General features: G+C 38.2%; 1 protein-coding gene across 7 annotated transcripts in view; it reads left to right on the forward strand.

The window, feature by feature from the left end:
* Window positions 1-14,220, forward strand: part of gbf1 (golgi brefeldin A resistant guanine nucleotide exchange factor 1) — a 186,265-nt gene that overhangs the window by 18,441 nt on the left and 153,604 nt on the right. For all 7 annotated transcript variants that reach the window (XM_033012557.1, XM_033012563.1, XM_033012558.1 and 4 more), the window contains one exon: window positions 7,682-7,748. In XM_033012557.1, coding sequence (XP_032868448.1) covers window positions 7,682-7,748 — 67 coding nt within the window. The remainder of the gene's footprint in view (window positions 1-7,681; window positions 7,749-14,220) is intronic.

Here is a 14,220-nt window from a genome sequence, read left to right on the forward strand (position 1 = left end):
GACAACATGGAAAAGTTGGAGAACAGAAGATGGCAGACTTGCCTCTGGAGAGGATTCTACCTGAATATTTAACACCTGAAAGAAAAGCCTCCATTTACAGACGTGGGAGTGGATTATTTCGGTACTATAGAGGTGAAGAGAGGATGAAGCCTTGTAAAAAGGTATGGTGCAATCTTCACTTGCATGGCAAGTAGAGCAGTTCATCTTGAAGTTGCATCCACACTTGACACCGACTCCTGCATTCATGCATTACGGAGATTTATCTGTCGACGAGGTAAAGTTTCATCGTTAAGATCAGATAATGGTTCGAATTTTGTTGGAGCTGAAAGAGAATGAAAAGAAGCATTTAAAGGCTTAAATCAGGATAAGATCCAGAATGCTATGCTTCAACAAGGGATAAGATGGAACTTGAATCCTCCAACGGCTTCTCATCATGGCGGTGTATGGGAACGGTTGATCTGCATGGTTCGAAATGTGCTACGCTCTGTTCTTAAACTACAAGTTCTGGACGATGAAGGATTACAAACTTTATTCTGTGAAGTTGAAGCAATTTAAATGATCGACCTATTACTAAGAGTTCTGATGATCCAAACGACCTGGAAGCGCTTACACCAAATCATATTCTTCTGTTGAAGACCAATCCAATACCACCACCTGGACTCTGTGTAAGAAGATTTGTATATAAAATGCAGATGGAGACAAGATCTTTTTTGGAAGAGATGGACAGAAGAATATTTGCCTCTGATCCAAGAGCGACAACGATGGTCGAATGTTAGAAGAATTTTTGTCCCAGGTGATATTGTTTTGGTGGTTGATTCTACTGCATCACGAGGTTCTTGGTTGATGGGAAGGATACTGGAGATCATGCCTGACGTTAAGGGTTTGGTGCGCACAGTACGACTTCAGACTAAGCACGATATTTTAATAAGACCAATAACCAAGTTATGCTTGCTTCTAGAAGGTGAAGATGGAATAATCGCTAAAGAAGTTTGAATGCTGATATGTAATGCATGTTATTTTTAGTTTTTTGATATATGTTAAGCTTTTATAGCTTTTTAAAAAAAATGTCTATTAGTAATTGCCTCGTTATATACAGAGCAATTAGGGGCTGGTATGTAGTAGCCATTTATCTTAACTTCGTATGTTATAACTATAACCAGTTACCTTTAAATTTTATCTGCCTGTAATTATGTGGGTGGGATTTATACATAGTCTGAGGCGTGTTTGCGGCAGGGATTCTCGCGCATACTCCCCAGTAGTTTAGTTTGAAGAAGCATGGGGGAGAGGTCAGTTTTTGACCATGCTTGAATTGAAATGTACTTGTACTAGAAGAAGTTTGGATGAATATCTTACTGTTTTTGCGACTACAATAAAGAAACTATTAATCAAGAGACTGTGTTTGGAAGATTTATCTTTCGACGGCATTGAGAGCTTGTGGGTGCGTATCGATTATCTTCTGATCCCCTGTCTTCAATTAGTGACTAAAGGACTAAATCCTTGAAAAGATATAAAAATCTGACACTACAACTACCATCAGCAGTTGGATCATCAATGAAGATAAATGCCTTCAGCAGCCATACATGCCCAGGCCATATCCCCGCCGCCATGTTTCACAGATGAGGTGGTGTGTTTTGGATCTTGTGCAGTTCCTTCTCTCCTCCATATTTTGCTCTTCCCATCACTCTGAGATATAAGTTGATCTTCATCTCATCTGTCCACAAGACCTTTTTCCAGAACTGTGGTAGCTCTGTTAAGTACTTCTTGGCAAACTGTAACCTGGCCATCCTATTTTTGCAGCTAACCAGTGGTTTGCATCTTGCTGCGAAGCCTCTATTTCTGTTCATGTCTACGAAGAGTGGTCATTGACAAAACCACACTTGACTACTGAAGAATGCTTCTGATCTGTTGGACAGGTGTTTGGGGATTTTTCTTTATAGAGAGAATTCTTCTGCCTTCAGCTGTGGAGGTCTTCCTTGGCCTGCCAGTCCTTTTGCGATTAATACGCTCACCAGTGCTCTCTTCTTAATGATGTTCCAAACAGTTGATTTTGGTAAGCCTAAGGTTTGGCTGATGTCTCTCTAACAGATTTGTTCTAGTTTCTCGGTTTCATAATGGTTTCTTTGACTTTCACAACTTTGGTTCTCATGTTGATAAACAGCAATAAAAGATTCCAAAGGTGATGGAAAGACTGGAGGAAAGACTAGGTGCTGAGAGATCTCTTGTACCTACATTAAGGTGGCATTTAATCATACCTGAGCATTGACAAACACTTGTGAAGCTATGTGTCCCAAATATTATAGCCCCCTAAAATGGGGGGAACAATGTATAAACACAGCTGTAATTTCTTCTTGGTGAAACCAAAATGAATAAATATAAAGATTTAAATATTTAGCTGTGGAAATGTAATGTATAAGATTGATAAGTAGTTTTATTAACTTGTATTGATCCTGAAATTTAACTTATTTGACATTTAATAAAATCTGACAATGTGCACTTTAAACACATGTGATTTTTTTCTTCTTTTTTTTTTTCTATTACAAATCTCAAATTGTGGAGTAAATAAATGTTGGGTCTTTGTCCCAAACATTATGGAGGGCACTGTATTTAAGTTCAGAGTTGTATGACAATTTAAATTTATTTTGATATATTTATTCTATTCCCTTAATGGCCATATACTTTGACTTGGTGCTGGGTAGTAGTGGAGAATAATTAATGTACTGTAACTGTAATAACATTGTCCAGCTGTGAGCAGCAATCTGTTTGTTTAACACCTGAAAGAAAAGGCATCATCAGGGTGGTCCCTCATTTTTTTTTTAAACACAACACTTGCTGCCCATCATCCCTTTTTCTCCCACTGCCTTCCATTCTTTCTGAAGGGTACTGATGTCTGGGATTGTTGCACAGGTGTTGGCCATTATTGGATATTTCATTTAAACAAACTATTCATCATGAGCTCAGACAACATAGGCCATAAAAGTTGTGACTGAGCCCATGTGCAATGACATTGAATCTTTACAACAGAAACAATGTGATAGAATAGTATTTTCTGCTTCTTGCTGGATCCTGGGGCTGTGGTCACTTTTGCTGTCCTTAATGTTGTCTGAGGTTTTCATGGAAAGCTTTTCATTGGGTTGAGAGAGAGTTTTAGTTTCTATGGGTACTTGTACATCATTGTTAATTCAGGAACCAATGCTTATTTATTTGCTAACACACTCCATTTGACTGTTAGTTAAATTATATTTATATATTCAGAAGGATGTCTTGGGAGAGGATGGGGAATCCCTTTATATTGGCACATTTTACTTGTATGTCACATTGCTGGTACAGTTGGAAGGTGCAAGCTTTTACTATCGTTTATGCGGACTATGTAGCCATTATGATCACAGCAGTGGAAGATGAAAAGAGAAACTACATGCTTCCAAACTGAAAGAGGAAAATATATTGTCAGATATTTGATGGTCAGGTAGACAAAAATGCTGGAGAAACTCAGCGGGTGCGGCAGCATCTATGGAGCGAAGGAAATAGGCAAAGTTTCGGCCTGAAACTTTGCCTATTTCCTTTGCTCCATAGATGCTGCCGCACCCGCTGAGTTTCACCAGCATTTTTGTCTACCTTTGATTTTCCAGCATCTGCAGTTCCTTCTTGAACATTTGATGGTCAGGGTTCCTGAGGGGCATAGGGGCAAACAGCATCCACTTTTTGTCATTGGTGTTAAATGATGCATTTCACTTTAGTATTTGAAGAAATGCAAACTGGGGATGTTTGCTCTTAAAGATGTGAATCATTTTGGTTTACTGATTTTTAATCTGAAAGTGGCAGATAATTGTAAGTAACAGGGAAATCCTGTATTCAAATTGGCTGGAAGCTGTTCATTTTAAATTGCTTCTTTGATATTTTTATGTAAATCATTAAAGTAGTTGCATTCAAAAATGTTCTTGGTAAAGAAGTGAATTTTTTTAAATCTAAGGGGGAGTCACTCAATAAAATATGCAATTACAGAAATTGAAATTAAGATAATCTTGATGGGGCTGGATAGAACTTCTATATTATTTTAAAATAAAATCTGGTCTTTAGGTTATGGTTCAAAGTGAGAGAAGGGACACTGTGAAACTGCACTAAATTAATTGCAAATTTTACTTCAGTTAGACAATTGTTAAACTTTGGTTTAATGATTTTATCTCTGCAAATCCAGTTAACAGTCGTTGGAAAACGATCACTTGATTGAATTGTTGAAAAGGAGAGTAAAAAGTAATCCATTACAATTTAAATGTATCACTAGAATTTATTGATTGTGGAGACCCCTTATGCTTCTTTGATGGTAACCGTATGTATTTAAATCAAGTTTCTTCCGTTTTGCGGAAGTCTGCACATTACCTAGAAATATTTTCATACGCAGTCAGATTTGATCATATTTGGTTTCAATTGCATTTCAGTCTCTTAGCCTAGGATGCCATTTTCTTTTCTTGTAGGACTTTTTACATCTGGCTTTGAATATTACATTTGAGTACCTGCTACACTGTAATGTAACTGCTGCATGCAGCTTACTTGTATAGTTTTCCTACTGGTGAACAATATGCATTTCTAATACTTCCTTTCCTTATCTCAAGTATTTCCACATTAATGTTATGCTCTGTGCTCTTTCTTGTGCGATTTGGTGCTCTGTGCTCTTTCTTGTTCCATTTGGTGCTATTCCTTTGTAGCAGAAATTAGTCTTTTCCCTGATGTTTGCACAAGGATAGTTTCCATACAATTAGAAACGGGAATCCTGCCTTGTATTTTATTCCAACGGGAATCCTGCCTTATATTTTATTCCTCATTTCTTTGGAAGCATTTGAGGTCAATTAAGCTGTCCTTTTTGTTGTCTTAGATGATATTCGCTCAGCTTGAACATGGTGACAATTGAAACCTCTGCCCAATGAGACCCAACTATGTGTTGGGTTGGATTGTACAGCGTATATTAAATCCTTGGGTTCACCAAATCAGGATGAATGAGAAAGTGCTGGTAATATTGTAAGTGGTTCCTGTGTGACCATTTCAAAGCTTGACAAACTGATGTGAGCTGGATGAGACTTGAGTGGATGTGACTGGTGCAAACAAAATAATTGATTCCTCTGATTTGGATTGACCATGGCCAGGTTGGGAATTAATTTTTATATAAGTAGACTTTGGGAAGTCCTTTTAGCTTGTCTTTAAAAATAAAAAGTACATATAATATGTATGGCTAAATGACTTGCATGGTTTAGAAATTACTACCATCAACCCAATCATGCGTTTTGTCTCTGATTTTGTTTTCTCAGTAAAGATAACATTCATCTGGTCTTGTGTGTTCTTTTTGGATAGTCACACGTTATGCAAAAAACAATGCTATTTTGTTTCTAAGCCAACCTGTCTAGCTCTTTGCTCCTGCCTTCTATTTTTTTTTTTTTACTGCTTTGTTTTCCATTTCTTTTGCTGCTGCAGACTGTATTTCTGGGAGAGAGCAAAACAACAAGGCCGTATCAGGTATGTCATAGTAGTTTTACTGTGATGTATCTGCTGCGTGCTTGTTACTTAAGTGTAGCATCAGGTGGGTGCCAGATATTTGATGTAAAATTGCTTGTATGTTGCACTGCTATGTTCATGACTGCAAGCTGTTGTGCAATGTCTACGTTGTGGACCATTTTAAAATTTAGACTTTTTTTGTTGAAAGATGTGTTGAGCTAGCATGTTAAAACATGTTGACTGATAGAAATGGAATGTGGAACTTGTGTTTGCTGGGATGTAAAAATGGTTTTGGGAAATTTGAATAGTTCTTTACTCATTTTGTATCTCTAACAAAATGGTAACAATCCTGATTGTTCAATATTTTTCCAACATCCATTTTTTAACCTCTGATAAAAGAAATTATTTGAAATCATTTTCACTACCTTTTGTGTGAGTGAGTTCAAATAGATTGGTTAAAAATAAATAATAGAGACAAAAAAATGTCTTGCTCCATTTTTGACAGAGGTTATTCATCCTGGTTGGACAATCCAGCATTTTGGAATCCCTAGTTGCAGTTTTGTTTAAAAAAAAAGCAGACTATGAAACATCTGTGGCATTGACAGCCAGACATCATGATCAGAAACCCATTCTGTGAATGAGCCATTGTCCACATAAGATAATAGATTTTATTTCTTTGTGACTGATTTAAAATTTGCTGACGTTGCCATGCAGTACAGTCTTTGGCTTGTATACTATTCACTTTGAACTAGGATTTACTGTATCCAGGAAAAAGTCTCAAGTGGAAACTAATGTAAAAAATTATAGAGCTAAATGGCACAGAAACTGACCTTTGGCTCAAATCATACACGACGACCAAGTTGACTAACCAAGCTAGTCTCACTTGCCTGTGCCTGGCCCATATCCCTTCAAACCTTCCCTATTCATGGCTGTCCAAGTATTGTTTGAATTTCATAATTGTACCTCCCCCTACCACTCGCTCCGGCAGCACGTTCCATACTATTGCCATCCTCCTGTGAGAAAGGTGCCACTCACACCCTTTTTAAATCTTTCCACTCTTACCTTAAACCAATGTCCTCTAGTTTTAAAATCCACTACCCTGGAGAAAAGACTGTGGTTATCTACCTTGTATATACCCCTTGTGGTTTTGGAAACTTCTATATTAATCATCACTCAGCCTGCTATGCTCCAGAGGAAAAAAGACCTAGTCTCCCTGAGTAACTCAATCCTGTCAAATCTGGCAACATCCTCATAAATCTCCTCTGCACTCTTTCTGGTTTAAAGACATCCTTCCTATAGCAGAGTGATCAGAACTGCATAGAGTAAATGCAAATATGGGCGTAACAACATACTCTAAGCTGTAACATGGTACCCCAACTCATGTACTTGATACACTGTCTGATGAAAGCAAGCGTGCCAAAAAACACTCCACAGGGCTCTATAATTTACTGTGTCAGGCCAGTGCATCTTCTTTCAATGGGCAAGAAAGCACACAAACGCCTCTACTTCCTTCGAAGGCTTCGGAAGTTTGGCATGTCCCCAACAACTCTCACCGACTTCTATATATGCACCGTAGAAATCATTTTAGCAGGATGCACAGTTTGAGAACAATTTGAGAACGGTTCCATGTAAGACTTCAAGAAATTGCAGCGAATGGTGGACGTTTTCCAGACCATCAAACAGACCAATCTCGCCTCCATTTACACCTAATGCTGCCTCAGCAAGGTCACCAGCATAATCTAGGACGCCACACCCCGGCCACTCTCCTCTCCGCTTCCATCAGGCCAGAGATATAGAAGTGAGAAAATGCACACCTCCAGCTTCAGGGATAGTTCTTTCCCAGCTGTTATGAGGCAACTGAACCATCCTATCAACAATGAGAGAGCAATCCTGAACTACCATCTACCTCATTGGAGACCCTCGGATTATCTTTAATTGAATTTAACTGGACTTTATCTTGCAATAAATGTTATTCCCCTTGCCTCCATACATTGTGGATGGTTCGATTGTAATCATGTATTGTCTATCTGCTGACTGGTTAGCATGCAACCAAGGCTTTTCACTGTACTTCTGTACATGTGACAATAAACTAAGCTGAACTAAACATTTCTTGGTTTTAATATATCCTTGCAGTTAATGCTCTTAACTTGGGAGTAAATGTTTATAATTTACACTGTTCTACTATCTGTTTTTACTTCAGGAAGAAGAGCAAGACCCGCTTCTAAATTGTTTCAACCATCTTAAAGAAGTGCTGAACCATATAACAGGTACCAACCAACTAGTTTGTTGCTGTATAATACACTGTCATTTATTTTCAAGTAGGCCATTTGAAATATTTGACACCATGTGATGTAACCTAACTTTCCTAGTTCAGAACATCAGTATTTTTATAAAGAATTTAAGTGTAGGTAAAATAGATTATTTGACAGAGGTATACTAGTAAACAAAGGTGCCTTTCAAGTAACTAAATAAATGTAGAAAATACTGGAAATACTCAGCAGGTCCGACAGAATCTGTGGAGAGAAACAGTTTCCTTTCCAGGTTGGTTAATTTTTATCAGAACTGGAGAAAGTTAGAAATCAAACATGCAGAGAACTAGGAGACTCCTTGAAGAATATAGATAGTACCGGAGAGTAAATGGGAATTGGAAGAGACTGCTGGAAATGAGTCACAAACCATTTCAGTTACTGGAAATCTGAAATGCATGACATTTCTGGTAATGACAGAAGGTCACACAGCATGTGTTTACAGATAATTTTACAGATTGACCTGGCAATGAAACTGTCCTGATCTGTTACAGACTGGAAAGTCTGATTATTTGAAATTAAATGGTTAAATAATGCCGAATCGTGAGAGCTGTTGCATGTAATTTTGACATATGGTGTGGTGTTCCTTGAGCTCACATGAGGCTTTGTTGGAACAGTGTAAGAGGTCAAACACTAAGGTCATTGTGGGCAGGAGAAATGTTAAAGAAAGCTAGAAATCCAGGGTCAACCCAGCAGAGTTATTGGAAGTGTCCATTTTTTTAGTTTACTGGTGCTACTTCTTGCTCTTGTATAGAACTCAAACATTTCAAAAAATTTGCTACCAGATTTTTAAATGCTCGATGATCTTAATATATAGGAGAAGAATTAGGCAATGCAATCATGACCGACCTATTTTTTCCTCTCAACCCCATTCTCCCTGTAACATTTTAAGCCCTTGCTGATGAAGAACCTATAAATTTCCACTTTTAAAATACCCAAAGTCTAGGCCTCCTCCACCATCGTCTGTGGCAATGAATTCCACAGATTCACCAGTCTCTGGCTAAAGATATTTCTCCTCAACTCCATTCTAAAGGTACTTCCTTTTATTCTGAGGTTGTGCCCTCTGGTTCTAGACTCTCCCGTTACTGAAAACAGTCTTTCCAAATCCAATGACGCCTTCCATTCGTGCTCTGTTGTCTTCCTGATTCCTTTCGACTGTGGTTGATAGGACTTTGAAGAATGCCTGTTCCTTTTCCCATATTTCAACTCTCGCCCCTTCTGCTCAACATGGTTAGAATTTCCCACATCCATCCTTTACCCCCCCCCCCCCCCCTCCACACGCAGGCTGTACTCTCAATATAATTTCAACCATCTTCCCTGTGTTGTCTCACATTAGCCATACAAAACAGAGGTGGGGTGGCTGCCGTTCAGAATCTTTCTATTAAGTCTGCAAGGGTGATACAGAGGCTCCAGTTGCCTTCCACCTTAATCATCCATTGCACTCTCCCTCTGAGTTTACCCTATTACAATGTTATAAAAAAGGAAGCATTTCCATTACACAGGTTATGGCACTCAGGATAACATTTGAATTTAGCAATTGAAAAGCAAAAACCTGCATTTGTGAATATTGGAAATGTTCAGCATCAGGCAGTATGCGGGGTGAGAAATAGAGTTGCTGTTTCAGGTCAATGACCATAGTTTTGATGAAACCTCATTATACTGCAACATCAGCCATGCCTGTCATTCCCTAGCTACGACCTAACCTCCTAGCATTGCCTGTTTTATGTCAAATTTATAGCAACTTTAGCAGTGCTTTGTATCTAATTGTTAACGTTGTCCCAGTATTGTATCTGCAGCATTTTCTTTGTAGAAAAAAAGGTGTCAATTGACATATCGTTGTCCCTGTTGATGTCTATGGCGGATCGTTATCCTACAAATTGTTTAAGCTGTTTAGGAGCCTGACGACCTAACCTAATTAACACATTTCATTTTAGTAATATTTTTATTATAAAACTGATAGCATTTGAAAGTCTAGTTTTTAAAATATGTCGAGGTGCATCCACACTATTCTGGCATGCACCGTTACAAAACAAGCACTGCTTATCTTTTTCCCGTCCTTTGTTCTTATTCTTCTACCATTTATATTGCTTTGAAGCAGACAGTGCACAGAACCCTCCCTCAGCCAGCACCACCATCACTGAGCATTCAATATATCTTGGCATATCTGTGATAGGGAAGAGATGCTTTGTTGTCTTCACCCTCCCAATTCCCAATCCTGATGGAAGATCATTGATCTGAGATGTTAATGTGATATTTTTTTCCCTCATAGATGTTGCAATGTATCTAGTATTTTCTATTTTTCTTTTGGATTTTTTTTGTTTTTTTTCCCCCATGATAATTAATTTGCAATCACTTCATGTTCATCACAATATGTTATCCATTGCATTGATGATTAAAGGATGATAATAACAGGTCTTTTTTGATCTGACAAGCTTCAGCTATTTAGATACCACAATAGAAGTGGAAACTAACAATTTGCATCGTGAAATTGAATGCAGTCTTCCTAAATGTTTGATTACATAGAGCAAGGTGGAGAAATCAAGGAAATGGCATTGAAATATGGATACATTTTAGCAAATGGTAACTTTTAAGATTTTCGCGTACTATATTATGCATTTCTTGAAGGTTATCAAGTGTGCCTTTTGCAATTAAAGACTTTGTGAAGAACCAGACCTATATTCCCTCATTTAGGTTATCTGCGTAAAATATTTATAGGGTTGACAGTTTAGCTGCACGGAGGTTTGTATTGGGGGGTAGAATATTAGAATCACCTATTTGCTATAGTGAGTGCTGAGCATAAATTTCTTCAGAGTTGACCATCCTTGCCATACTCAACCATTATGCATATTGGAAACAGTAAGTAATAGATTTTGGGTTACCAAGGGAATAAAGGGTATGAATGCAAACGCTGAATGGCTTACTGCTATGCCTATTTCATACATTCGTAGCAGTCAACATTTGATAAAGATTTTTTTTCAGCAAATAAATGTTATGATTTTAATGTACTTTTATATAGCATGTTAGTCAAGTTAATATTCTCTTGAAGGTTTGGTCTTTTTTAAGGTTGGTAGAATATATTCAATAAATTTTTCTAATCCTATGAGCCGCATTGTAATAAATTCCAACATGGTTTGAAATGCTTTTTTTTTTTTTGCACCATGACTCTGAACTGAAATATTTGATCAGGTGTGGGAGAAATATCCATTGTGAAGTAGTGTTCTTTAGATTTGTCAATATTATCTCTTTTTCCCATTTTATGGATTTCAGAGTTTATTTATAATTTTCAGATTCCCTCAGGAAGTCAGAACATGGTCTGTTCATTATTTAACCAAAAATTGTAATGAACTGAGTGAGGCAGTGTAAATGTTAAGCAGTGTTCATGTAGTGCGCAGTTTGCTCCTGTGTGTTGCCTCATGGTATCTCTGTGCAAAGTGCTTCCCGTAATCCCTGATCCACCTGCACAGAGCTGTGCTTCCGTGCTGCAAATTGTGGAACAGATGCTTACTGTAGCAGAGCACACATTTAATAGAGTTTATAATGTTTATGCTGGATAAACAAACCCGGTTGAAATAGATGTATTTTTCTGCAGATTACTCTTGCAGAACTCATTTTAATATTTTAAAATGATAATCATGGTTTGGGAACTTTGTTTTTGTTATCTTGAATGGTGGTGTTAAAGATTCGGCGAAGAAACATTTTTGATATTTAGCACTTGTATTGTCTCTGATTGCAAGGAGGAATCACAGAGGGTGGCACACTCTACCTCCAACTCTACGACCACATCTTAACCCAGACCGTTACCACAGCCACGTTGCTTTCATTTTTGGCTACCCACAGTACTTTGTTACATCATTTTACAGTGAGCTCTGCTATAATGCAGAAGGGCCTGTTCCTAAGGGCTTGTTGCCATGCTGTATCTCTAAACAAAACCTTAGATTATAGAAATTAGTGTCATTAAACCAATCGTGTCAATGGGGGGAAAAGTTTACAAGCATGAATAAAGTGATTGTCAATTTCCAAGTAGCCCTCTAAAACCAGCAATCTGGAGTGTAAGTGGCAGTCTGTGTTTCTTAAGAGACAATGGTGGTTGATACTGTGGGGCTTGTTCATGATTGAAATTATGTAACCAATTTGACTTACCAGTGGAGTTCCCCAAAAATTCATCAACTAGTTTACATCCAATTTATGTGTGGAAAACGTGCATTATAGCAGAACTACATGTACTGAGTTTAAATACACAGGTGAAGAAAAAAATATACTGTACCTCAAAGGCTAAATTTGAAGATGATGATAGCATACTGTACTTTGAGAAGCTGAATGTTTTGCTGACAATACGACATCAATATAGAAAACCATATGCAAATATAACACTTTCTTAAACGTTGGCTTCAGTACCATAAATAAGCTTCATTTTTATGCAGTTCTGGTCAGGCCCATCACCGTGGAAGATGTGGAAACTTTGGAGAAGGAGCTGAAGAGTTTAACCAGGTGCTGCCTGCATTAGAAGACATTAGCTATGAGGAGAAGTTGGATATGCATGGATTGTTTTTTTCCCCTGGAATGCAGTGCCCTCCATAATGTTTGGGACAAAAACTTTATTTATTTGCCTCTGTACTCCACAATGTGAGATTTGTAATAGAAAAAATCACATGTGGTTAAAGTGCACATTGTCAGATTTTAATAAAGGCCATTTTTGTACATTTTAGTTTCGCCCTGTAGAAATTACAGCATGTGTGTTTTTTGTTTGTTTTTTTATTCCCCCTCTATTACAAATCTCAAATTGTGGAGTACAGAGGCAAATAAATAAATGATGGGTCTTTGTCCCAAACATTATGGAGGGTACTGTATCTGAGGTTGAGGGAGACCTGATATAAGTATATGAGTAGACGGTCAAAATCTTTTTTCCCCAGAGTCGAAATGTCAAATGTTTGAGCGAGTAGCTTTAAAGACTGGAGATCATAGAATGAGACAGCATGGAAACCAGCCCTTTGGCTCAACTCATCGAAGCTGACATGTCTCATCTTGGTAGAGGCAAAACGGTAGAATTGCTATGTTATAGTGCTGCAGTGGGTTCAATCCTGACTAAGGGTGCTGTCTGTATGAAGTTTGCATGTTTTCTGGGTGCTCCGGTTTCCTTCAACTCTCTAAAGACATATCGATTTGCAGCTTAATTGGCATCTGTAAAATTGTAAATTGGCTTGAGTATATAGGATAGTGTTGGTGTACCGGTGATCGCTGGTCGGCATGGACTCATGGGGCGGAAGGGCCTGTTTCTGCGCTGTATCCTTAAAGTCTAAGCTAGTCCTAGTTGCCTGCATTCTGTTAGTATCCCTCTAAACCTTTCCTATCCATGTACCTGAACAAATGTCTTTTAAATGTAGTTATTGTGCTTGGCAATTAAAAAAAAATTTTTTTCCATTGTTTGGTTCCAGGAATGCACTGCCAGAGGTAGTAGTGGTTTCTGCATGCAGGCCTGGACTGTTTCATTTGTATTAAGGAGTTGCAAATAGAATTGAAGGTTTCACAATATCTCCACTTCTGACTTTATGGTGAAAAGACAATGAATGGAAGTGCTGAACATGATTGTCCCCAGGGTACTGCTCTGAAGAACTGCTGCAATGATGTTTTGGGACTAGGATGATTAACCTTCAACAATTACCGACATGTTCCTTTGTGTGAGATGTGACTCAAACGAGTGGAATGCATTCCCCTTGATGTCCATTGAACTCTGCTTTAACAGAGCTGCAGTCAATCAAATGCTGTGTTAACGTAAAACACAATGACTTCCATGTTGTCTCTGAAATTCAGCGTTTTGGTTCACATTGAGACAAACGTGAGACATTGTGGTTTTGAAAATCCAAATTGAGCATTGATGAGCAGGCTACCGCTGAGTGGGTCCTGCTTGGTCGCGCTACTTATCCCTTCCTCTGCTTTGCTGATGATTTAGAAATAGATTGATTTGGGCTTTAATTAGCAGGCTCAGATTTGTATTGTTTTTCATGGATGTACCTGGGTAATTTTCCAATGTTGGGTACATTTCAGATTTATCTGTTTTGCAGTAGCTTTGCTTGAGCCAGCTTATGCAAGAGTTCAAGTCTCTAGCACACAGCTGGGATATTGGGATACTGGGTGTAAAGTGGATGAAACTATGGGATACATTGGATGGAGCAGGTGTGGCATGGTTGGATGGTAAAAAAGTATTTTTGTTGCGTGGTTCCTCTGCAGCATCTGTAAGTAAGATAGCTTCCTTTGATAGTTTATCTGTCTGCCCGATCAAAATTGCGGTAAGTTGTTTTCTGTGGCGAGCATGTTGCAAACTACCAGTCAGTTCATTGAGTTGTCTATTGGAGAGAAGGGAAAAGATCTAACCTCTGCTGCCTCGTAATCGAGTATATTTAAAAAGATCCAAAGTACTAGATTTTGCAGAATCTGT

The sequence above is a fragment of the Amblyraja radiata genome, chromosome 37, assembly GCF_010909765.2.
Source record: "Amblyraja radiata isolate CabotCenter1 chromosome 37, sAmbRad1.1.pri, whole genome shotgun sequence".
In the NCBI taxonomy this organism is placed as follows: domain Eukaryota; kingdom Metazoa; phylum Chordata; class Chondrichthyes; order Rajiformes; family Rajidae; genus Amblyraja; species Amblyraja radiata.